This window comes from Micromesistius poutassou (assembly GCF_964030765.1).
Source record: "Micromesistius poutassou genome assembly, chromosome: 1".
Taxonomy (NCBI): Eukaryota; Metazoa; Chordata; class Actinopteri; order Gadiformes; family Gadidae; genus Micromesistius; species Micromesistius poutassou.
Genome location: NC_140271.1, coordinates 1,831,274 through 1,855,703, shown reverse-complemented (window position 1 = coordinate 1,855,703; position 24,430 = coordinate 1,831,274). Strand labels below are relative to the sequence as shown.

At 41.8% G+C, this 24,430-nt stretch overlaps 1 protein-coding gene across 1 annotated transcript; it reads left to right on the top strand.

Annotated features, from left to right (window-relative positions):
- Nucleotides 1–15,798: 15,798 nt before the first annotated feature.
- LOC311362018 (extracellular serine/threonine protein kinase FAM20C-like) lies at nt 15,799–21,540 on the top strand (the record flags this gene model as incomplete). Its single annotated transcript, XM_084481813.1, has 10 exons — nt 15,799–16,208; nt 16,511–16,689; nt 18,042–18,120; nt 18,448–18,540; nt 18,800–18,915; nt 19,108–19,288; nt 19,772–19,881; nt 20,150–20,231; nt 20,365–20,424; nt 21,294–21,540. 10 exons carry the CDS (start codon nt 15,799–15,801, stop codon nt 21,538–21,540), a joined length of 1,557 nt encoding a protein of 518 aa, XP_084337939.1.
- Nucleotides 21,541–24,430: the final 2,890 nt, after the last annotated feature.

Sequence of the window (24,430 nt, the reverse complement as noted above, 5' to 3'; positions counted from 1 at the left end):
AGAACATCAACCCCCTAGGAGCTACGCGTTCTCTGGATCTCATCTGTGGCTACACATGCTTCCAGCACTATCAATTAAACGTTTCCACACCTGCAGGATGATAATGAGATGAAACATCCACTGTACAACTGTACATCACAGTAGGGAACTCCAGCGCTCCCTGTAGCTCGTTGAGTAAAGTATCAAAGTGTAGATCTTTCTCCTGCAGCGAAGTTCACTGTTATCAACCAAAGAGCATGAACAGTACCGCACGCTGTTCGGGTGTTAGCGGGATCGTTGGTTTAACAGTGAACACCTCCCTATTCCAATTTAGACAAAGGTGTGATGTGTTGCGGATAACATCATCGGCTGACCTTCCCGTCCAATTCTCTCTCCCTTTCTGGTACATTCGGTTGGTTTTACCTTTTACTTTTTCTGCCCTTTGTGAATCTAATCCCTAATTCAGATTAGATGTTCATCTAAAACTTCTCTCTTCCTCTCCTCCATTTTCTCACCTTACTTTCTCTTTCATTCTCCCTATTAATCTTTCTTTCTAACTCTGTCAGAACAGTCTACTTTTATCGCTCTACGTCAGTTGTGTTGGCAGAAAATAGTTCAAAAAAAAAATTAAGTTGTTAGAACAGAATGTTTTTCACAGTACACCGGACACACAAACACACACATGGTGCAAACACACATACACACACAAATTCTACGGTGCTGCGGATAAATACAATACAATATTTCAAATTTTTACAATTATTACAAATATTCATTAAGCAGACACTTCTATCCAAATAACTTTAGGGTGAATTATATATATCCAGTATATACATGTATCCATGATCAGGTCAGGGTTTGGAACTCTTTCTGAAGGATGCCTCCGAAAAGGTAGCTTGCAGACATTGAATAGGATCAAACACCATGGCCTTGTATAAATAGACCCTTTTCAGAGAGCCCATAAATCAAGGTTTCACTCATAACACTAATTATGGGTCTCCTCTGATGTACCAGGGCTGCGGGTATTAGACATAGCTATACTAGTTTAAGGCCCCGTCCCATTACTCTCCCCTTAACAAGAACACTTGCTTTGAGTTCCCTCCACAGTAAAGTCCCCTCAAAGAGGTAGGTGAGAGTGACGATCTTTCCCTATGAAATGGGACACAACTATAATTAATATTATGCAAATTAGTAGCGTCCCTACGTCACATGCAGCATTGACGTGTCTACACTACAGGAAGAAGCCTACTACTATTTTCATTCACGTTTGAAATGTGACCCTTGTGAGATTCGTTTGAGACTGTTGAGAAACATGGAAAAATTGCCTCTTGCTGAGTTCACAAGGTATCCTGGGTAATTCGTGATACTCCCTTAGCTGTAAGTGAGGTACCGAGCTGGCTAGCTGCCAAGGGATGATTTTAAGGGAAAATAGGCACTCCCTCTTGATCCCTAAGTATTGGAACACCCTACCCCTCCGTGGGAACGTGCAAATTCTAGGGCTAGGGGGGTATAATGGGACAGGGCCGAAACTATACTACCCTTGCCCTGGTTCATAAAACGAGTGGACCCATAATTAGTGCAATGAGCGACACCTGTGTTTGTCCTACGGTACCGCCTCAGTGAAAAAGATCTATCCTTCAGGCAAGGCTGAGGACGATGCCTACGCAGGACAAACTAAACAGCTGACTAGTAGAACAGGGGGGAGTAATGAAAGCCAGGACACACCTGGGGTTCTCAGGAAGACAAAGGAGAAGGGGGAGGAGGCGGAGGATGATGAGGAAGAAGAGGAATGGTAGGAGGAGCAATAGGAGGTGGAGGAGGTGCGGTGAGGGAGATGGAAGGAAAGGAGAAGGAGGAAGAAGAAGAGGAGCACTTTAGGAGAAAGAGGAGGATGAATGGTAGAAGGGAATGATGAGAAGGAACGGTAGAAGGAGGAGCAGGTGTTGGACTATAGGGGGGGTTGAGCTGTTTCTGTCAGGGCTCCAGTGTCTCCCTGTGTGGGGGTGTGATGTCCTCTCTTCGGCCCTCACTAGGCAGAGGAGGTCCTCCTCATCCTGGCAGCTCGTGACTAAATTATGTCACTGCAGTGCTTTGGCTTCCTTGTCGATACGTGCTGTGTGTGTGTGTGTGTGTGTGTGTGTGTGTGTGTGTGTGTGCGTGGTGCGCGTGCGTGCGTGCGTGCGCAGCGAGAGAGAGGGGGGATAGGGGATAGTGTAATAGCCGAGGCATTCAACTCGGCATTCTCGGTTGAGCCCCAGTGTCCACAGAAGGAATCCTTGATGCGAGATGCACTGCGTGATATGAATAAAAAGTAAACCGTGGTGTTGTACTCCACGTGAGCCTGCTATGTGATACGTGTGATCTATGTATGTATGTATTCACCCACACACAAACAAACCCACAGACACTTATTTATGTAGGCACACGCTCACTTTGGGACTCCATACCATGTGCACATACACACACACAGACACACACGCAAAAAAGCATCTGCACCCAGAGACGTAAACACAGTAGGCCACCTAGGCATTGTACCGACACATTTATGCAGAGTCATTTTTATTGTCATTTATATTGACTTTCCTTCTGCAACTCTTGCATTTCTGTATCCGCCATGCAGTAAATGTAAAGGAGCAGCTTATCCTGATCACACACACCCGGCATGCTCTTACAAGTCCATCTGCAACACTTTCAACCCACATATTTTCTCTAGTAGACCGTTGACTGTGTCTTCATAAGCATTCCGATCGGAGAACGACACTCCTCGCTGTATGCAACGGTTCACACAGAGTTCACCTTTCTTGGGTCCAAGGTAGCCCTGTGTGGAGTAGAGTTGATATTCGCTCTATAAGTTAAGCTTTGTCTTTACTATGGCATGTGTGTTGTATTTATATGACGTCTTGCAATAAACTCATATAGACTCCTGCTCAATTGACTCAGATTCCTACACTCTGCACTCTCTTAGAAACTTTACACTACAGCACTTTGCATTCCTGAAGTTGCTCTAATATTGATTGTGTGATTAGATTGTCCTCAGCCTCACCGCCTGTGAGTCGTCTTGGATCTAGGCGTGTGCTAAATGACCAAAGGTAAGTGTGATTACAATCAATGTGACCGAATAACCCTGGCATCCTTGCCGGCAGTACAATAAATAAGTTATATTTAAGTGGTACTTACCGTTGACGGAATAGCTGTTCTTCTTTCTTTCTGCCTGTCTTACTTTCTCACTTTATTTAACACACACACACACACACACAAATACTACATAGACACACACACATACACACGTGTATCTATAGCAACAGCAGATTCTCCCGTGGGGGGGGGGGGGGGGGGGGCAGGATTAGGTAGGTATAAATGAACACTTTATCACAATCTGTTGCCGTGAAAGAGACAAAGAGCAAAGAGAGAGAGGAGAGAAAGAGTCAGAGAGAAGGAGAATGAGATGGCGAGAAAGAGAGAGGCAGGGACAGGGAGAGAGATGGAGAATGAGAGAGAGGTAGATATGGAGGGGGATGGAGGGACAGGGAGAGAGAAATTTAGAGATGGAAAGAGAGGGAAGGAGACATGACAAAACAAGATGGAGAGGTAAAGGTTCCCTGCTGCTGAGGAAATTAACCAGTATACTGAATTTCCCATTATGCAAGGCTTTCATCTTTTTATGTGTGTATGTGTATCAATATGTTAATGTATCCATATCTATAAAGTTTGTATGTGTGTCTTATGTACTATTATGTGCAGTACATACAGTCTGTCTGTGTATGTGTATAGTATACTAACAGCTCAAAGCCTTCCTGTCTAAATTAGGCTTGCCTGACAAACACATCAGTGTTCCACAGCAGAATGCTAGTTGGTATTCCACTCAAGTTTCCCTCTCCTCCATACTCTCTCTCTCTCTCTTCCACATACTGTACTCTGACGCTCATCCCCTCCTCTCCTTTTCCCTCTCCTACCCCAGTGTCTGTTTCTACCACTTTCCCCGTCATGTTTTTGTCTTTATTTATATGTGTTTGTCTTTCACTCCGAGTCTCATCTCCATCTTTCTCTCTGTGCATCGCTTAGTGTATCTCTGACTCTCTCTTTCTCGTTTGCTTTATCTCTATCTAGTCTTTTCTCTCACTGTATCACTTTGACTGACTCTTTCACTCTATCTCTTTATCTCTTTGTCTGTGACTCTATCTCTTTCTATCACTCTGTAACACACAGTGTTACAGAGCGATAGAAAGAGATAGAGTGAAAGAGTCAGTCAAAGTGATACAGTGCTACAAAGACAGATACATTGTGAATGGTGTATCTGTCTTTCTCACTCTTAAATATTCATGTCCATCCATAGAGAGAAAGCTGTAGCAGCAGAGGTTTAGCAGTCCAACGCAACACATGGCTTTTGAAACAATTGCAGACCTGGAAGGGTAGAGAGAGAGAGAGAGAGAGAGAGAGAGAGAGAGAGAGAGAGAGAGAGAGAGAGAGGAGAGAGGAGAGAGGAGAGAGAGAGAGAGAGAGAGAGAGGAGAGAGAGAGAGAGAGAGAGAGAGAGAGAGAGGAGGAGAGAGAGAGAGCTGAAGAGAGTGAGAGAAAGACAGAGACAGGCAGACCGATAGAGAGAGACACACAGTACACAGACACACATACCATGAAAAAAGATAGTGACGATAGTGAGCACCAGATGGAGTATGTGTTTTTCTGAGCTCCTCTCCATGTTATAAAATAATTCAGTATTTAATAAAAAATTCACCATTTTACCTGACCCTCTTAATTCAACCAACTATTAAAGTGGGGAGATGCGAAAAGCAAAGACAGAGCGTGAAAACAGCAGGATAGAAACCCAATCAAGACTAAAACTCAACCGTCACCAAAGCTAGTGCTAGCACCAGAACACACAATGACAGACCTGAGGCTAGCAAAGGACACTGATGCAGAGTCAAGCAAAATTCTTCTGGCAATAGAGTATGAACAAAACGATGACTGATCGATTTGACACATTAGGCCGCGTTCCCAGCGAGCGGTGCGGTGCGGTACGGTTAGGTGCGGTTCGGAGCAGGAAAGCTTGGTTACGGCATTTCCACTGCCGACAGGCTACACTATGCAATACAGCATAGTGTGGCACTGGCGGCCATCTTGCCCCAGTAAGCTCGCTCACCCATAACATTGTGTTGGTAGTGGTACATGTACTTTTTTAAATAACCGTAACTTTCAACTGATTTTCAAACGGTTTGGTTTCTTACAAACTACTACTATTTGTAAAGGAAATCTTGTACCCATTTTAGATTATTCAATTTTTTTTAGAACATAACAATTATTAAGTTATGCAGTGTCATAACTACATCTCTGATGTTTATAACGAACCAAACCATTTGAAAATCGGTTGAAAATTGAGCAAGATATGGTTATTTAAAAAGTACATGTACCACTACCAACTCAATGTTATGGGTGAGCGAGCTTACTGGGGCAAGATGGCTGCCAGTGCGGACGTTCCTCTCCATTGGCCAGCAGCGCAGACGAGACATCTAGGCTGTGTCCCAATTCAGGGGCTGCGTCCTTCGAAGGACGCGGTCTATGAAGGTGTGGCCTTCGTAGACCGCGAAGGCCACACCGAAGGCTGAAGGCTGAGACGGTCTAGCCTACAGAGCATTTCTGGATTGCGTAACCAGCCGCTAACGTCCTTTACCTTGCGTGACCACACGCCGCTCCTGTCTCCTAGCAACCCTGACAGCTGCGGTTCAAACCGGACAGTGGAGGAGAAATATGGAGCCAGAAATCAGAATTTTATTTGTTATGTTTTATCTTTTATTGAAGGAGTGGGAGAAGATTCACCACCGGGTGAAAAGGAAGAGAGGACGTTATATTTAACGTTACATGTCTAGCGTTAATGTCATTGAACTTTGACAATAAAGTTACATATTTAAAATGGTCCTAACCTTACTTGGTCCTAAAAAAAGTTTTTACATAGTTTTGTCATTAAATATGTATTCGCTGCAGCTGCCGCTTCCACTCTCTCTGCGCCATTTCTGAAAATAAATCCAACGCGCAATGAATCTTGGATACGTTGGGCCGTAAAGGATCCACCCGGTGGGTCCTTCAAATCCGGGAAATGAAGGCTGCATATCTCGGCCGCATTTGAAGGACCCTTCGAAATGGGACAGCACTTGACGCACCGCTGTGACGTATGCGGTCTTCAAATGCGTCCTTCGAAGGATGCAGCCCCTGAATTGGGACACGGCTCTAGTGTTCTATATATATCTATGGTCCAAGAAGGCATTTTCTTCAATAAACTAAGCTTTTGCCGTTGTTCACAAATATCTTGCAGGTCTTTGTTTGTTTTTATCCCTGTAGCACGGAAGTGACGATTCTATTGACCAATCAACAGATGGCATGTCTAGCTCCACCTTTTCGGCAGCCTTTCAGACCTCTTGGTACCCCAACGAGGAGTACTGAAAAATAGGTACGCAGTGAGCTAAATGCCGGACCCTGCCAAACTTTTGGCGGTGGAAACGCGCGAACCAAGCCGCACCTTACCGCACCGCTCGGTGGGAACATGCCATTAGAGGCAACTCTGGCATCCACTCAAGCACCTTTGGTTAGTCTTGGACACTCGTGTGACTGAAATTTAACTGACCACTGTTTAAATGATGTTACTTTACTAAATTATGTTAATTATGTTACTTTTACGTATTGGAGAGAGAGCATAGGGCTCTTTTGTTAGCTTAGCTAAACTATGTCTGTTTGAAGATATAGTGCTCTCACTTTGTTTGCGAAAGTGGGACGGGGGGAAGGGGGGAAAGTTCTTAATTGTGTGTTTTTCATGTTGTTTTCCTTTACGCTGTTATCAGTGTGTTTCAAGGGCGTCACATGTTCACATAACTGGACTTAGATATGCATCCTAGTCATTCTTCAAGAGGTGGTGGCATTACTTTTACAAGTTGGAATGTCTGTGGATTAGGACATACCATTAAAAGGGCAAAGGTATTCTCTAATTTTAAGTCCTTAGCTGCAGACATTATATTCCTACAAGAAACTCATATTAAGCCCATGAGAGCAAAGTTGCTTAGATGCAGCTAGGTCAATCAAATTTCTCAGTCCACAATCTCCAGTAAAGCTTGTAGAGTGGCTATTTTGATTAGCAAAATTATCCCATTTAGGCATGTTTCCATCATGTATGATCCACATGGCAGCTATATCTTGGTGACAGGCTACAATTATTCATACCATTTCACACTTTTGCATGTATATGGTCCTAATTTGGATGACCCAAACTTTTTCAGTAAGGTCTTTACTTTACTGCCCAGTTTCTCAGATATGCATGTGATTGTAGGTGGTGACTTCAATTGTGTCCTTGACCATTTTCTGGATAGATCAGCCCACACAAACCAGTTGCCTTATGCTGCCTCCACAACCTTAAATAATTTAATTTTATCCACACATCTAGTTGCCATATTGATGCTTCAGCACCTCACACATAGGGATTATTCTTTTTTCCCACAAAGACAAATCTTTCTCTAGAATCAATTTTCTTTTTCCACCACATATCATAATATTCTAATTTCTGTTATCTCCAATATCACAGGTACTTGACCTCAACCATAAGAAACAACAGTATAGTGGGCGCTTACATCCTTCACTTCTCTCCGACTCCTTGTTTGCTCAGTTCATTTCTTTTAGGATCTCAGAATTTTTGGAAACAAATGATAATCTAAAGGTTACAGACTCCACTTTATGGCAAGCTTTTAAGGCTGTGATTAGAGGACACATTATCTCTTTTGAAAACTCAATGAGAAAAAAAAGAAAACGCCTTTTAGAAATCGAAAAAGATCTAACGCAACTAGAAACAGCCTGTAAATCTTCTGCTGATTCCATCACCTTACAGAATATTCTTAAACTGAAGTATGAATATAATCACATATTATCCGCCCAGGTACAGGACCAACTGAAACAAAAACATTTCGAAATAGGGGACAAGCCCCAGAAGTGATTAGCCCGACAGCTGAGAGGTTTGCATGCTAGCAGAGCTATACATAAAAACAAATCAAAATCCGGGGAAATTATCACTAATCCTAGCAATATAAACAAGCGCTTCAGGGAATATTACCAACAATTATATACATCCAAAGCTAAAGGGGACACCTCTGCATGGCTGGAGAATCTGAACCTCCCTAAATTAAGTGACGCAGCATGTAAAGCGCTTAAAGGGGTCCTATTATGGCCTTTTTTACTGTTTATTATTTAATTTGTTTGATCTCATAGAATTGATTTACAACAATAAAGGGTTGTCGAGCAGATTATTCTTTCTCTTACTTTTATGAGTATTACAACCCCTATGTGAAACACCCAGTTGCTGAGAATTTTGAGGCAGTTAGATGGCTATGTGAAGGCTCTGCCTTTGGCAAAGCATACAAGGGAGATGTCCCTTCACAACAAAGAAAACACCTTCTAACTTTGAGATTATTTGTTAGCACTTTGAGATCATTTGTTTGATGTAAAGTGTGTTATAAATAAAATGTATTATTATTATTATTATTATTATTTTACTTGATGAGAGTAGCAAAATCAAAACTGTTCTTTTGACTGATTGTGAATCATCTGATGACGCTCTCCCATTGACTCCCAGCAAAAGTACGTACCAGAAGTAAAAGAAAGCCGCGGATGAAATCCCAATGAGCCGTTTCTAGGCAGCTCAGTAACTGTGTGCGGTAGTCATTTACTCTCCCTTGCAACTTTGTGGTATTGTATTTATATACCCCAAAACATATGTAAAGAGCAATAGGAGAAGTAAAAAATGGAAAAGCATAATAATATATTATATAATATATGCAGATGATTTTGTTATCTTTAAATAACAGCATGAACAGTCTATTCCCATTCTGTTAGACCTCATAAAGTCATTTGGGGAAGTTTCTGGGTACACAATTAACTGGTAAAAAAAGAATGTATGCCTCTTGGGGATAACTATGAAGCAGAATTTTTGCATAAACTCCCATTTAAAGTTAGAAACAAGCGGAAGTAACTTAATTATGCCAAAAGATCCTAAATTATTATTATTATTATTATTATTATTTATATTTTTTATAATTTTCATGAAAAGGTGGAAAACCTAAAAGGAGATATCGGCAAATGCTGCATGCTCCCACTTTCTATGGTGGGTCATATAAATGCAATCAAGATGGTTTCACTGGCAAGATTCCTATACCTCTTTCAAAGCTGTCCTATAATTCTAACAAAGGCATTCTTTAAATTACTAGACTCAATAATCATGCCTTTTATCTGGGGGTTTAAAGCTCATAGAATATCAAAAGCTCATTTACAAAAACTCAGAGCAAAGGGTTGATTTGGGCTACCATGCTTTCAACATTACTACTGGGCAGCAAATCTCAGAGCTCTTGCCTATTGGGGTGAAGGCTACAGCCTGGGAATTTCAACAAACACCCCTGCGTGGGTGGCCATTGAAAAGAAAGATGTCAAAGACAGTTCACTTCCAGCTCTTCTTTTCTCAACACCTGGACTGCCTGTTAAAACAAAAGTGAAACACAGAATAATTCTTAATTGTTTGAAAATATGGCAGCAAATTAAGAAGTGCTGCAAGTTACCTGGAACATCTATCTATGCTCCAGTATGTCATAACCATGCATTTCTTCCTTCACTCTTAGATGCAACTTTTTATAGTTGGAGGATAAAAGGCATAGTAGTTATTAAAGATTTGTACATTGACAAACATTTTTGCCTCATTTACTCAGCTAAATGTCAAGTTTTACCTTCCACCAACACACTTCTTTAGATACCTAAAGGTTAGGAAAAAATTCAGCCAAAACATGGCTCATTTTGAATCCCTCCCAGAGGAAAGCAGGGTTTATCGTTTTTTGCATGGCACACCGGATTCAAAACACATGATTTCAGATTTTATCATGGTATTTTCTGAACAAGTGAACTATGCCACCCACTCTTTGAAGAAAGCTTAGGAAGAGGAACTGGGTCTCCAGATTGATGATATTGTTTGGGAAGAGTCTCAGTATAATCCAATATTGTTCTATTCATGCCAGACATCACTTGATACAGTAACAGTAAGGTCATAAACTCCATTATTCTAACCCACTAACCCTAAAACAAAACTATAAAGAATGTCCTACAGTACCACCCTTGTGTGATGACGGTTCCTTAACCCACCTCTTTTGGACCTGTCCAAAATTGTATGACTTCTGGTGTGGAGTATTCCAATGGTTTTCTGAAATGTACGACTGTGTGTTCAAGCCTGAGCCAGAGGTGGCACTGTTTAGCTACTCCCTGTCTCTATTGACTCATAGTCCCCCTGTACAGCACACCATTATGTATAGAATATTACTTGCAAAGAGACTGATTTTAAGGCTTTGGAAGTCAGAAGCAGTATCACGCTTCAAGACGTGGCTATCAGAACTTACTTCTGTATTACATATGGAAAAAATCTGATATGGCATGGCACAGACAATCTTAAAAAATTCTACAAGATTTGGCAGCCATTCTTTGACCATCTCGCTCAACTTGATGGAGACCATGAGCAGTCGTGAGATTCACCATAGGCCACTCACCTCTTCTTTGATACATTATGTTTTACTTTTGAGTACTAGTGATGCAACAATACATTTCATTGTCTTGAGTTGTATGTTTGCTGTTTTCTGTTTGTTTTTTGCCTTTCTTTTGTTTTCTGCTTATTTTCTCTTCATATTGGCATACTTTCTACTCCTAATTGTTGTACTTTACTACTGGAAAAAAACGTAATAAATATATTTAACAAATAAAAGAAGATTAGACACACACTGATCTAATTATTTCCAGTGATAGTTAGATATACATTGTTAAATAGCGTTTGTGGGACGATTATATAACCATCTCAGCCTTGCAACAATGTTGAAAACAATTTGACAGCTGCTATCATAAATATCCTATATATACGGTATATAATATGCAGGAAAAAGGAGCAAAATGGAGATTTGTTTAAAGGATGTCAGATGGAGGGCGAGAGAGGTGGAGACGAAGAGAGAGATGGAGAATCAGGAGTAGAGTTGAGAGACCAAATAGAACATTGACCAGTCTCATGTTTTAAACATGTCCCCACACACTGGACGAAACACAAGCAAACAAAGACCCTTTTCATGGCTTGTAGGTTTATATGCTTAGATGAGCTCTGAATCGCGGAGCTAAAGTGAGATGACATACTGTGTGTCCTCTCAGAGTCTGAGAGATAGAGATTAAAGACAGAGAGAGGGTGAGTGAGGGAGACAGAGTTATGTTCAAATAAATTAACTGAAATGAGTTGCGTTGAGATGGAGAAAATGAGATGAGATTCAATGAGCTTCGTTGAGACACGATGAGACCACGCTTTCCTGCACCTTAATCAGTAAATAGAGATGGTGCAGCAGCAGAAACCACTGTTAGTCAATATCAAGGTCAGATAAGAACAATTATGATATGGAATATGAATTAAGGGTAAGGGTTAGTTATATGTACAAAAATTATCGAATAGAACAAACCAAGTAAAATATAAATAAAGAATAACATGTGTCTACGTATCTACATGTATCTCAATATAGCACAACAGCTTTCAAAATACTGTAAATACACACACACACACACACACACACACACACACACACACACACACACACACACACGCAAACAAACAACACATTCTGTGACTCAATTAGCCTGTGGTTGACACTGATGAATAATACAAGCTCTGTGTTTCTCAGTGAGGAGAGGTGCAATGTAGCTCTCGCTCTCTTCCTCCTCTGGTTTCACCTCACCTTCCCTTGCCCAGCGTCCGTGTCCATGTTATGGGTTATATCCAATCAACCGACAACAATCACACCGCAGGCTTTGGAGGGTCAAACACAATGGGTGCAGTGCTTTTGAAGCGCATGTGCGCATGTTTGTCTGTTTTGTGTGTGTGTGTTTTTTGGGTGGTGAAGAATACTATGTTTGTGTGTGTTCTTTTTTTTTGAGGGGGGGGGTGGGGGTAGGGTTGGGGTTAAGAAGACTTAAGTGTATGTGTGTGCACGCGTGTCTTTGTGTGTGTCATTCCGAAGAACCTGGAGACAGAACAGCTAGCAACACCTGCATCTCAAGCCCTGGAGTGCACGCCCCCACCTCCCAGCCCTTCACATTCCATCAACACCTCGGTTACAGGCTCCATATAACACCACAAGGCTGGTTTTCAATGGGGTGGAGGGGGGTGTAGCATCCCCACCGACAAACTGATGGTTTACTTGATTTATTGAAATCCTTCCGTAGTCAACCACCGTGAGAGCTATAAGCAAAGCACAAATACAATGCATTACCTAATTAGCCAGTGTCATATATTAACCTAGCATGACATTCAGAATATATTAACTTAGCACATGTAAGAAATGTCTTATTATCGTACAAAATAATTTCAAAAGGCATTAACACATGTTAACCGTGTATTATTACATGAACACTGACCTTGTGCCTCTTCGGCGGGTGCTAAAACAATTCCATATTGAACCTTAACCGTATCGCTATTTTTCTTCTTTGTTAACGTTACTATTACGTTCTGTTCTTTTCCGCTTTGTGCGCGCTAGGAACTCACTTGAGCACGGCAAATTATTTCAACTTAAAAGTCCTTCAAACAAGGCAGAATATAAAGCAATATAAATTCACCAAAAATGGAAAGCAATAATTATAGCTCATTACTACTCAATAGCGCTGTGTTTTCTTTTACAACTACTTCAGAAATTGAGTCCTTTACAGGGGAGGTCAGTGTGATGGAGTTTGGTCATCATCCGATAATCCGATGGAAGGTAGCGGATTGACCACCATGTGGAGGCCGTTGGATGGATGGACCCATAGCAGGCTGTGTGCCCCATCCTGACGGGATTCACCTGGGGATCAACATCATTTGAGATGTTGAGGTTTTAGGGAAGGGATGGACATCCTTACCATCAAAGGGGATTGTGCACCTCATATACAGTAGTTGGCTTGGGTAACCAGTTTACCTCCTACTGTAGCGACATACAATGAATACATGAGGAAAGCTGTTTTAAGCACTTAAATTATATTTTCAATGTTTGCCAAAGACAACCGACCTAATAAAGAACTTAATAGTTTGATTCATCTTAACATTACCTTACACATTAACAAGATTCCCTGTTATCATCCAGTCTGTATAATTGAGAAAGACCAGGACAGTAACGAGGAAAAGCTGTGAATAAATGTCCCTCTATTATGTCTCCTTCATTGGCTCTTTTTTCTCTCGCTGACGTTCCTTTGACTTTTCTCTTGAGGCCTTTTAGGAATGATCTCACATTCCAAATCCTACACACAACAATGAGAGAGAATGGGAGGTTTCGACATCAAACAGATCCACACAGTGGTTACTATGATATGGGATTGGGGAGTCCTAAAAGCAGAGAGAAAAATCAAAGGAATGTGAGTGAAAGAAAAATAGGAGCCATTGAAAAAGACAGAACAGAGGGACATGTTTGAAAGAAAGGGGAAAGGACTGAGGTTGAAGGGCCAGAGGAAAAATGTGTTTGACATGAAGACAAAGACAGAAGGAAGATAGGGAGGGAAGAGAAGAAATGCTTTGGGAGGACAATCAGGGAATGAGAGAGAATCCAACGCCAGTAGAGGAAGGGATGGAGAGAGTGATAAGGAAAGAGAGGGGAAGGGAGAAATGGGGAGGAAAAAAAGGACAACGAAAGGGAGAGAATGGAATAGAGAGGGATAGAGTTAGACAGAGAGAAAGAGAAAATTAGAGTGTAGGACTGAGTAAAGGAAGGCGAAGGAAAGTCGATGAGAGAGAGAGTAGGAAAGAGGGAAGAAGGTAAAGTTGATGGACAGAATGTCGAGTCAGTCAGCATGTGTCAAGGACGTTAAATTGAGTTCTCTCCCAGCAGAAAATCTTACATCTCACAAACCCATTTGTACAAACTATACATTTCTATATTGGTATTCTTTAAAATGACCATGAAAATAAATGAACATAACATTTTTTTTACTTTCCCGTGGATGAAGAAAACCATTTTGGATGAGAATCTGCGTAACGCAACCTGGTATTTTTTTTAATCGAATTGACATCCAAGCATTGGGTATTCAGCATGTGTGTGTGTGTGTGTGTCTGTGTGTCTGTGTGTATGCTGTGTGCCATTGTAGAGACCAGGAAAGAAGCTGCTTTAACCTGGTTAGACCCTAGCGTCGAATCAATAGCCAGGTGAAAGAGCCCAGGAAAATGGAGTGCTGGAGGCTGAATATATGGGCCTCCTTGTCGTGTGGCTCAGGGTTTATGGACACTTTGGTCAGGTCAGACCATGTTTTTGTGGCCAATACGCTGGAAGGTCACTCTAATCTAAGTCGGCACCTTAGGGGAACATGCTGGCAGTCGTTCAATGCGACCAGGCACAACCTTTAAGTACTTTCTCAAACACACACATCCTATCCCGTACACAGTATCTCAATTGATATACTGCTCTGTTCCCTGCCTTATATTTATTCACAGCTCTCGTTCACTACTTTCCCAGTATTTCCTCATGTATCATAAAGACTGGGATATGAGAGGGAATCTTGTTTATGTGTAAGGGTTAAAAAAAAGTCTCAATGTGTTTGTTGAGGAGGAGGTAATGGGCAAAATGCCCAAAAACCAGAAAGTGTATGTGTGCAAGTGTATGATTTTAATTATTATTATTTATTTTTTTTACCAAATTGTTATCTTCTTTTTTTTTTTGATTACTTGTAATTATTGACTGATTGAGCAACTGCTGTTTATTAACAATCTCAGCATTAATACAGGATTTGCGTGAGCCATGAAGCTACCTAATAACTAACTGGCTGACCCTTGAACGGACAGCAGATCAATACGGTACTGTCCACTCCCCACTGCAGGTCAGAGCGACACGGGGCACAGAAACCTGCTGCAAACACCACCTCGCTGTGTTTACATTACTGAAGAATTGGGAACAAACACACACACACACAAAGATACATAAACACACAAGCACACTTTTATGATCTTCAAAAGAAACATAAAAAGCCTAACCCTTCATATGTCAGGTTTCTTTGATGTGCTTGTTTCAATGTATCAAAATGACAAAGCAATCTACAGAGGGATCAGACAGAGAGATGGAGAGAGAGAAAGAGAGTGTGAGCGATTATTGATTCAAGAGAGGTAGACACCCCAAGGAGAACCTGACGAGAGAGAGAGAGAGAGAGAGAGAGAGAGAGAGAGAGAGAGAGAGAGAGAGAGAGAGAGAGAGAGAGAGAGAGAGAGAGAGAGAGAGAGAGAGAGAGAGAGAGAGAGAGAGAGAGAGAGAGAGAGAGAGTGGATCTTCAGCTGAGATCCGCGCTGGAGAACTGAATACTGGATCAACTTCAGAGTCCTTGAGTCTTTCCGTCGGGAACCAACAATAGCTGATTGTATGTACCCCTCACCTCTACTCTGTTAAACAGAAACTGTTTAATTCATGGCATTCATTCTTTTTTTTCTCTTATATATGTATGTGTGTGTGTTTGTGTACATTTTAGCTGGATGTCAGGGATCTGGACCTACTCTATTCTAGGCAATTATTACTTTCCTTTCTTCACATTAATTCCTCCCTAAAGTATGTTCATATCAATGTGTACAATAATTTACTTAATAGTTGTCTGGATTTCTGAACGGTATCTGCTTTTTTTTTCTTCTTTTGTGTTACCAACACAAAACAATGCCGAAATGTAATGGCCCGTGCGGTGCAGCCTGTTACATTCCGATTTTTGGATTAGTATCTGGGAGAAGAAAAATTATCTTCAGAAAAGTCCCCTTTTAGCTCCCCCCTTGTGGTTATTTCTTTCTCCCAGGACCAGCATGTTGATGCAAAGCGTTGGCGGTCGGTCCACACGCTCCATCTGTCTGGTTCTGGCATTTATGTCCCTGGCGCTGCACATCCTCCTGGCCATCTTCTGTTTCTCCGTCCTCCAGACAGCCTGTGTTCTACCTCACTCTTCGTCCTCCCCCTCATCTCCCCTCCATGATCCTGGAAGTACTTTGCGCCAAAGAAAATCGTCAGTCTCTGACGGAATCTTTGCCCATAACGCCACTGAGTGGGAAAAGGAACCGGTAGATCCAGGAGGTTCAAAGTTAGAAGCTCTGTTCAGCCACCCGTTGTATAACCTGCCACGGCCTGAAATGCAAGAAGATGATTGGTTGCTGCGAGTCAAGACCAGTGAAGATGAAGAAGAAGAGAGGGACACAGGAGGCGAGGAGGTGGAAGACTGGTGAGTGGAAATCAATAAATAATAGATCAGGCCACTGATGCATATCACTATTTTTCGTAGCATAGCAGTATTCTTTGCGTTTGTCAACAGGGGTACAGAGAAGTACTTGAATACTTGAAAAGCAAAAGAAGGGACTTCATTGTGGACATTTATGATGTTTCTGCATGATTGTTGACTTTATTTATATCAGTAAAACGATCAGATTATAGAAAGTTTGACATGTCAACAAGGGTCAACCTTTCTGATAGGATATATGTATTTCATCTCAGAATCAAGAATCAATCCATTCTCTCCTCCCATAGGCAGAGCAGTAGTGAGGAGGACGGCTACGACAAAACTAACTGGACGGTGGCGGCTGAGACCCACCCTCCCTGGCTGCGCTTCCACCTGGGTATCTCCCGCTGGGAGCTTTACCACAGGACCGACCCCCTGCTGGACCAGATCACCCACTACATTGCCACCCAGCGTATCCTCAATGCTGGTTAGTTACTCTCATGGGTGTGTGTGTGTGTGTGTGTGGGGTTGCGTTAGAGCATAATTGTGTGTTTGTGTCTGAGACATAGCCCATATTCCTGGAAATGCAGAAAATTACCTCTCAAACATCGAGAAAATAAGCACTGACTCATACACATGCATGGTCACACTAACATTAAATGGAGAAGTTGAGGATACAACCTCTCCCTCTAAGCAATCTCCAGCTTGCATGGTCTTTCATTCGAAAGTCATAATAGAATCTACTCACTCACGCACTCACCCACATTAACCTTAACCCTATTTTCTGAATAAAAATGCATACATACAATACAAACTCCATTCCCACTCATACACCAACTAAAACAACTGTGAGGCCCACACAGATAAAAACAAACACCCAGAAACACAAACAAAGACACACACTCATGAACACACACCCAAATACACACATGCGTGTTTGATAGCGCACAGCAGAATGAATATCAACAATATTTGTCTGGAGTGCTGCAGATTAAACAAAATAAGTTCCCAGCTGCGCAAGCTTTTAGTCCTACTGGTTTCACTACCGATATGCGGAACCTCACGCCACATTTGTTTGTTATTCATGATCTAGACTTTAGAGCTACACTGCATATATTCACTGGCTTTTTCTGTTTCTGAATTATGATCACTACAAAATCGGCATTAAACAATTTGAAAGATAGACAAATAAAGTATGTATCTGTGCAATATGCGAAAAAAACCTGCCTTGGATTGTTTAAATATTTTTTGTTTATTTGAAATACACACAATTTGGCTTTCGCTATATTGCAGCACTGCTTATGGGAATGCAACATGCATTGCAATGAATGAACTGCAGTAGAGCTCTTTATATACCGTACATTATGTATAGAAGATTGTAGACAGCAAAACCTATGGAGGTTGGCGGTAATGGAAATTCAATGTTAATGGTCTGGTTATAGTTGTGGCAGGGCACCACGTTGTGGAGAAATAGTGACAAGACATGTCGAATCCACAATCGAAGTGTGTTCACAGTTAGGCGTTCCTATAGCAAAGTATCAAGATATTGTATTTTTTATGAGGAGTGATACTTTTGAACTACTAACTAGAGAATACTTAGACTTGGCCTATTTAGTTAGCCTATTACCAACTAGCTTTACTACGGATAATTATGTGCTATTTCCTTGTATTTTTGTGTCATGATGGTTTGTACATGCTTTGAATTGGCATGTCAACTGTGACCTCAGCGAAGTACACATCTAACACATGCTTTTTAAAAATGATTTAGTGTAGGCCTACCTTGCCTGTCAAAGTGTTTGGATGTATTTAAATATTCCTGTGTCTGTTTGTATCTTTCAGTCCAGAAAAGAGGGGGTACCCAGCTCAAACTACTCATGTCGTTTCCCAATCACGGGGAGGCTCTGCTCAAACCAATGAAGTAAGACCACAGCTTCATCGTAATAGGGTGTCTTGTACATCGAATTAAGTGTAGAAGAGGAAATTCTAATGGTTACGATGTTTGACTTTCAGTGGAAAGGATGTGGAGTTAACTTTGAGCCCCAATGTCCACCATAGTCTAGGCCTATGAGTAGACTTCACTGTGCAAGATGAACTCCTTAATGACTTAATTAACTTCAGGTCTCATTAGATAAAGGCATCTGCAAAATTGCTCAATAAAAAATAGTGAATAATAATTTGTGGGATTACGTGAACTATACAAATATTTGTCTGTGGCTGTGTCAATGTGTTCCATCACCATTGTCAGACAGACCAGAGATGCGGAAACGGACGTTAATCTGTTCTACTTCTCAGACTTTGAGCGACACAATGCAGAGATCTCTGCCTTCCACCTGGACAGGTGAGTGTCCAGCATCTGTTGAATTGTAGGCTGCTATAGTGACAGGAAGTGTGTATCTGATCGATTGATAGATTTAAAAAAATGTTTGAGACAGCAGTTAAGTCAATCAAACTATCTCCCGGACAATGACCTTCTAGTGTAGACCATCTCTGTATAAATGATTGTGCATGTGCATTATAATATAAAGTATATACAGCACTATAAGACCTTCCTTCTCTCTCTCCCCCTGCCTCTCTATCTCTCTCTCTCACTCTTTCAGGATCCTAGGTTTCCACCGGATCCCTCCAGTGGTGGGAAGACTTGTCGACGTCATCTCGGAAATCAAAGATGTCACCACAGACAAAAAGCTGTTGAGGACCTTCTTTACCTCCCCCGGTTTGTGCGCCATGTGAATGCATGTGAATATGAGTGCATGTGCATGTGTGTATCACAACATCAAGTATCACAGCAGAGATGGACGTTTCATCTTGACAGTTTTGGGCTTTCATCTTGACAGTTTTGGGTTGGTGCGCCCACCAACGATTTCAACTCTATATTCTTCTCTTGTAACTCTCTGGCTCCCTCCAGTGGGGAACACGTGTTTCTACGGCCAGTGTGAGTACTACTGCTCCACAGAGAACCCGGTGTGTGGTGGTCCGCGTGCGCTGGAGGTGTCCCTGGCCACCATGCTCCCTGACCTCACCCTGGCACCCCGGCGGTCCTGGAGGTCACCATGGAGACGTTCCTACAGCCGCACCAAACTAGCACAGTGGGTAACAGTCTGCTGGTCATGTGTTTGTGTGTGGCTGTTGGTGGATGTTTAGTTTAGTGTGTATGTGTGTTGGTAGAGAATCTTATTTTTTCATCAAATTAATGTTTGGGTCTGTAAAAAGAAAGTTGCGTGAGATTAAAATTTTGTTGAGAAACATATGTTCAGTTAATTATTTTTTAAGTTTTATCAACATGTTCCCAATCAAGTAAATTGTAATCGTATAGCCCTTCACTGGCTTTATTATGCAACCCTCTCAAGGGCAAGGAGAACTCCCTAAATGATCAAGGAAGAAACCTTGAAAAGGAACGTTTATGCACCAAGAATCAGGGATCACCAGGGATCCGTCCCTCCAGGTCTGGTTAGGAGTGAAATTTGTGCCATCAAGGGCAGACAAATTATGGTAGCATAACAAGCAAAGCAGTTGAAGGAAAATTGTTAGAAAATGTGTAATGTCCAGGATAATTCACTGAGTGTGCGCAGGTGGGAGAAGGACCCGGCCTACTGTGAAGGGGTGAAGCAAACTCCTCCGTACAACCAGGGGACCAGGCTGGTCGACCTCATGGATATGGCTGTGCTGGATTTCCTCATGGGTTGGTCAACACCTATACAGTATATGTGGCACAATTTTGAGCAGAGCTGGAAGACATATCACAGCACCGTTGGATGAGCGCTATGATATGTCAATGAAATAATGGTTTCCAATTTTATAACGCGACATGGTGCTTGTGGTTCGAGTGTCTGATTAATGACCTGTATCTGAAATCAATGTAAGTGGCTTCATATAAATGTGTCTGCCAATGACTTCAAGAGTAAATACTGATGGATAACTGATGGTCAAGCTATTTTCTGCCTCCCCAGGCAACATGGACAGACATCACTATGAGACCTTTGAGAAGTTTGGTAACAAGACATTTATGCTGCATCTTGACAACGGACGCGCGTGAGTTAAATTTGTAGAAGTCAGGTTATCTGCATTGATTAATTACTGTAGACGCCCAGAAAAACAACAGATTAATGTATAAATCAATAAAATTCATTTTTCTTTGAATATCATCTCAATCTTAAATCGACAGTTTTGGACGTCACTCTCGAGATGAACCCAGCATTCTGGCCCCTCTGCGACAGTGCTGCAGGTACAACAGTTTTTCACTCAAACTACCAAACGTATGCATACTATACATGTTTCATGTAATATATGGTTCCTTTAATTACTACTTGGCTTTTAAGTAATTTCAGTTCCAGAAGTTTGACAATGCAATTGCAATGCAACTTTGCATTGCAAACAAAAATAATTGTTCTGAAGCAAAAACTAGCTTTTAAGGTTTTAATAGACTATTTTATTTTATAATCGAGATCATAACATTAAGCATTCAAATCGAAAATAATTATATAATATATAATATATATTATATAATATAAAATTAATTATATTTCAGACCAAAATAATTGGTTTAAAAGTTTTGAGCGCAAAATAAACGTGTTTGAACACAAAATGGCATTCCATTTGGCTGCATTTGCCCTGTAGTCAGGATGTCTAATGGTTTGCCCTTGGTGCCATATTTTTTGTGTTTAAAATGAATACATTTTAAATGAAACTCAGGTTAAATTTAAATTTAACCTGAGTTTCATTTAAACTGAATTTAAACCAGGTTTAAAGTTTGGTGCAACACGGTTAACAGTTAAACCTTGATTTAATCCAGTTTAAGAGTTAATCCATGTTGGTGCAACCCAGCCTAACTGTATTTGATAAACATGTCATCTGGACCTAGTATCAATTCAGAATGTCACAAAATCTGAACTAGTTCAAGTTCTTTCGTTAGAAATATGTTAAGTTCAGTTCAAAGTTCATAGAAAAATGAACTTGTTCAATGAACTAGTTCATGCACAACACTGGGTGTCAAGCACCCTAACCACTATACAGACCCAATTAACGTCAAAGATGTTAATAGTTGAGTTACATAAAATTATAAACACAACTAATTTTCACGTGTTCTCTTTTCAGGATTCGACGTTCCACTCTCCTACGTTTGCGCCTCATGTCCCGGCCGGGCTTCCGTCTGAGTGATGTCATGCGTGAGTCGCTGGACCGGGACCCCCTGGCTGTCGTCCAACCCCTCCTCTCAGAAGCACATCTCTCCGCATTGGACCGTCGCCTAGCAACGGTATTGCAGGTGTTGCGCACCTGTCAAGATCATCGTGATGATGCTGTCTACGACGATGTAGAGGGACACTACGAAGAACCGGACTGAATAATAAACTACATGAAACCTTTTGAAACCTGTTTCAAAGCGCTTTCAATGGGACAGCAATGCCCGCTTGTTACAATATTAGGAATAGGGTTAGCTTTAGGGTGCTTATGATTAGGGACAACAATACTGACATCACACAGAGGGGGTGGTAAATAGCAACAGCTGAGGCGGCGGCTTCAAGTTTGACGCACCACGTAGGGACAGACATTAGGTCAGGGGTCGGCAATAAAGTTTGGCTGCGGGCCAGATATTTTCCAAGCCATGACATGGCGGGCCGCAACCCGCGGAGGGGGGGGGGGGGGTGTCGTTATAGGGCTATAACGACACATTCAAGAGTGGGTGAAATTTGTGGACTGACCACTGGGGGCGCTATTAATTATCTGTTAGTCTGTTTGAAAAAAAACTAAAATAAACAAAAACAAGCAGCAACAGTATTTCCACGTATTGCTGTTAGGTGTAAAAAAAAATGTCTCTCTCAAAAGATCTCAAGAGAAAACTTGTGAGCGAAAACAGGGTCTTTAATGAAGAATGGACAGAGAACTACGCCTTCATCCTCCCCAGTTTTATCAACGGCAAGCCGACATGCCTGATCTGTACCGAGGGTGTCTCTGTATGTAAAGAATATAATATTAGACGGCACCACGAAACGAAGCATGCTAATTTCAAGGATGCATTCCCTCCGAAGACAGAGGCACGAAAGCGCAAAATCGAAGCCCTCAAAGGTGGTTATGCACACAGCAGCAGGATCCTGGTGCGAGGCCTCACATCCCAACAGAAGGTAACCAGCGCATCTCTGAAAGCGTCGTGGGTACTCGCAAAGCACAATAAGCCATTTGTTGATGCAGAGGTCTTCAAAGAGATGATGGTGACAGTTTTGGAGGAACTGGATACCGACAAGTCGATGGATAGTGTGATCGGGTCAGTGAAACAGATGTCCCTCTCTGCGAGGTCCGCTGCCCGCCGCATAGAAGTGCTGTCCGATGCAGTGCAGGCTGCAATTATCGACGGTGTCAGTCGCGCAAACTATTTTTCCTTAGCCATAGACGAGAGCACTGACAAAACAGATGTAGTCCAGTTGTGCGTTTATGTCAGATATTATGATGGGAAGGATTTCAAGGAAGAGCTGCTGTCTCTAATTCCATTAGAAGGGCACACCACTGGAGATGTTATATTTGCGAAACTGGAAGAGTTGTTTCAGTTGCATTCATTATCATTTGAGAGGGTTAACCTAATCGTGACAGACGGGGCACCTGCTATGGTGGGAAAGCACAGAGGTCTGGTTAGCCGGCTGAAACAACTCGCCCCCCAAATCCACGGGCTGCACTGCCTCATCCATCAAAGTGTCCTTTGTGCCAGACTGAGTGGCGAGCTTAAGGATGTCATGGACAAAGTGATGAAAATCATTAATTTTGTCAGAGGTACATCAAGCACCCAGAAACAGGCTAAGCCTAATTCTTACTAAGCATACAGTAAATGTAGCACGTCTGCTCTGTCGTTTCAGGAGCTTCGAGCGCTCCAGCCCATGGTCGAGTGGATTCAGCTTTTTTACTTCGTTTTTTTTTTCTCTGATTTGCTCCAATTTGACCGGGCAATAGTATTGTTATCATTGTTACCAGTTTACATTTTTGGTGCCACCAAAAACAGTCAGTCAGGCCTAAATAACTTGAGCAGGTCTACCTATGTTTGAAACTCGTGTTTTACTTTTCACAGTCTATGTTTGATGTCTGGCCTGTTTGAAAGAAGTCGTGTTTTAATTTTCACAATAATATGAAGCTATGTGTTTTGTTTGAAAGACAACCTGTGTTTTAAGGACTAGTTTCAGCTATTTTCAGCGCCAGGCGCTGTCCAATAACTTACTTTGTTTTTGCATGTTGAGCGTTCACGCTGCACATCGTGCAGTTCACGATGTGTGTTCACCCTCGTATCCAGATGAAACAAGTTATTATTATTAGACTGAGGAAATTTTTCTGTTTTGAAAAATAAAGTTACTAAATAAAGAGCATTTTTTTGTCAGTCTGATTTTATATTTTTATTTTCATTATTTTTCATTATCGTTAATTATAGTTCAAACAACCTCACGGGCCAGATGTTTCCTGCTCGCGGGCCACATCTGGCCCACGGGCCGCCTATTGCCGACCTATGACCTAAAGGAACTTGGTCCTTACTCTTTCACATTCGTCGTGACTCCGACCCGAACTAAAGGAACTTGGTCTTTACCCACGTCGGGACTCCGGCCCGACCTAAAGGAACTTGGTCCTTACTCTTTCACATTCGTCGGGACTCCGACCCGACCTAAAGGAACTTGGTCCTTACCCACATCGGGACTCCGACCCGACCTAAAGGAACTTGGTCCTTACCCACGTCGGGACTCCGACCCGACCTAAAGGAACTTGGTCCTTACCCCCGTACTCTCTGGGGTCTCTCTGGTATCAGATCATGTATCTCTCTGGTAAAAATAGGCAAAATTAGTAATAAAATAAAATAGATAGAAAATAAAGGCAAAGTTAAAAAAGCATTGTAGATTTAAGATTTAGCAGAAAGCTAAAGCAAACATAAAAGTCTTCAGTCTTGTTATAAAAGCTGTCAGAGTTGGGGCAAGTCTTAAATCCTCAGGGAGTTTATTCCAGCTATTTGTTGCATAGTAACTAAATCCTGCTTCCCCATGTTTCGTGTTGACTCTGGGGATAATTAACAGATTGGTCTCATGCAACATGTCCTTAAACTGATTCTAATTCTCATCCATTTCTTGGCAGGCTGAGTGGTATGCTGAGGCACCTCTTGCCAGCAGACCAGGACATCCAGAGAGAACTTGTGCGGTTCAATGTTGACCTGACCGTCCTCAGTTTCAAGGAGGGAGAGAGCATCGTGGAGTGGTGGGGTCATGTCTTTG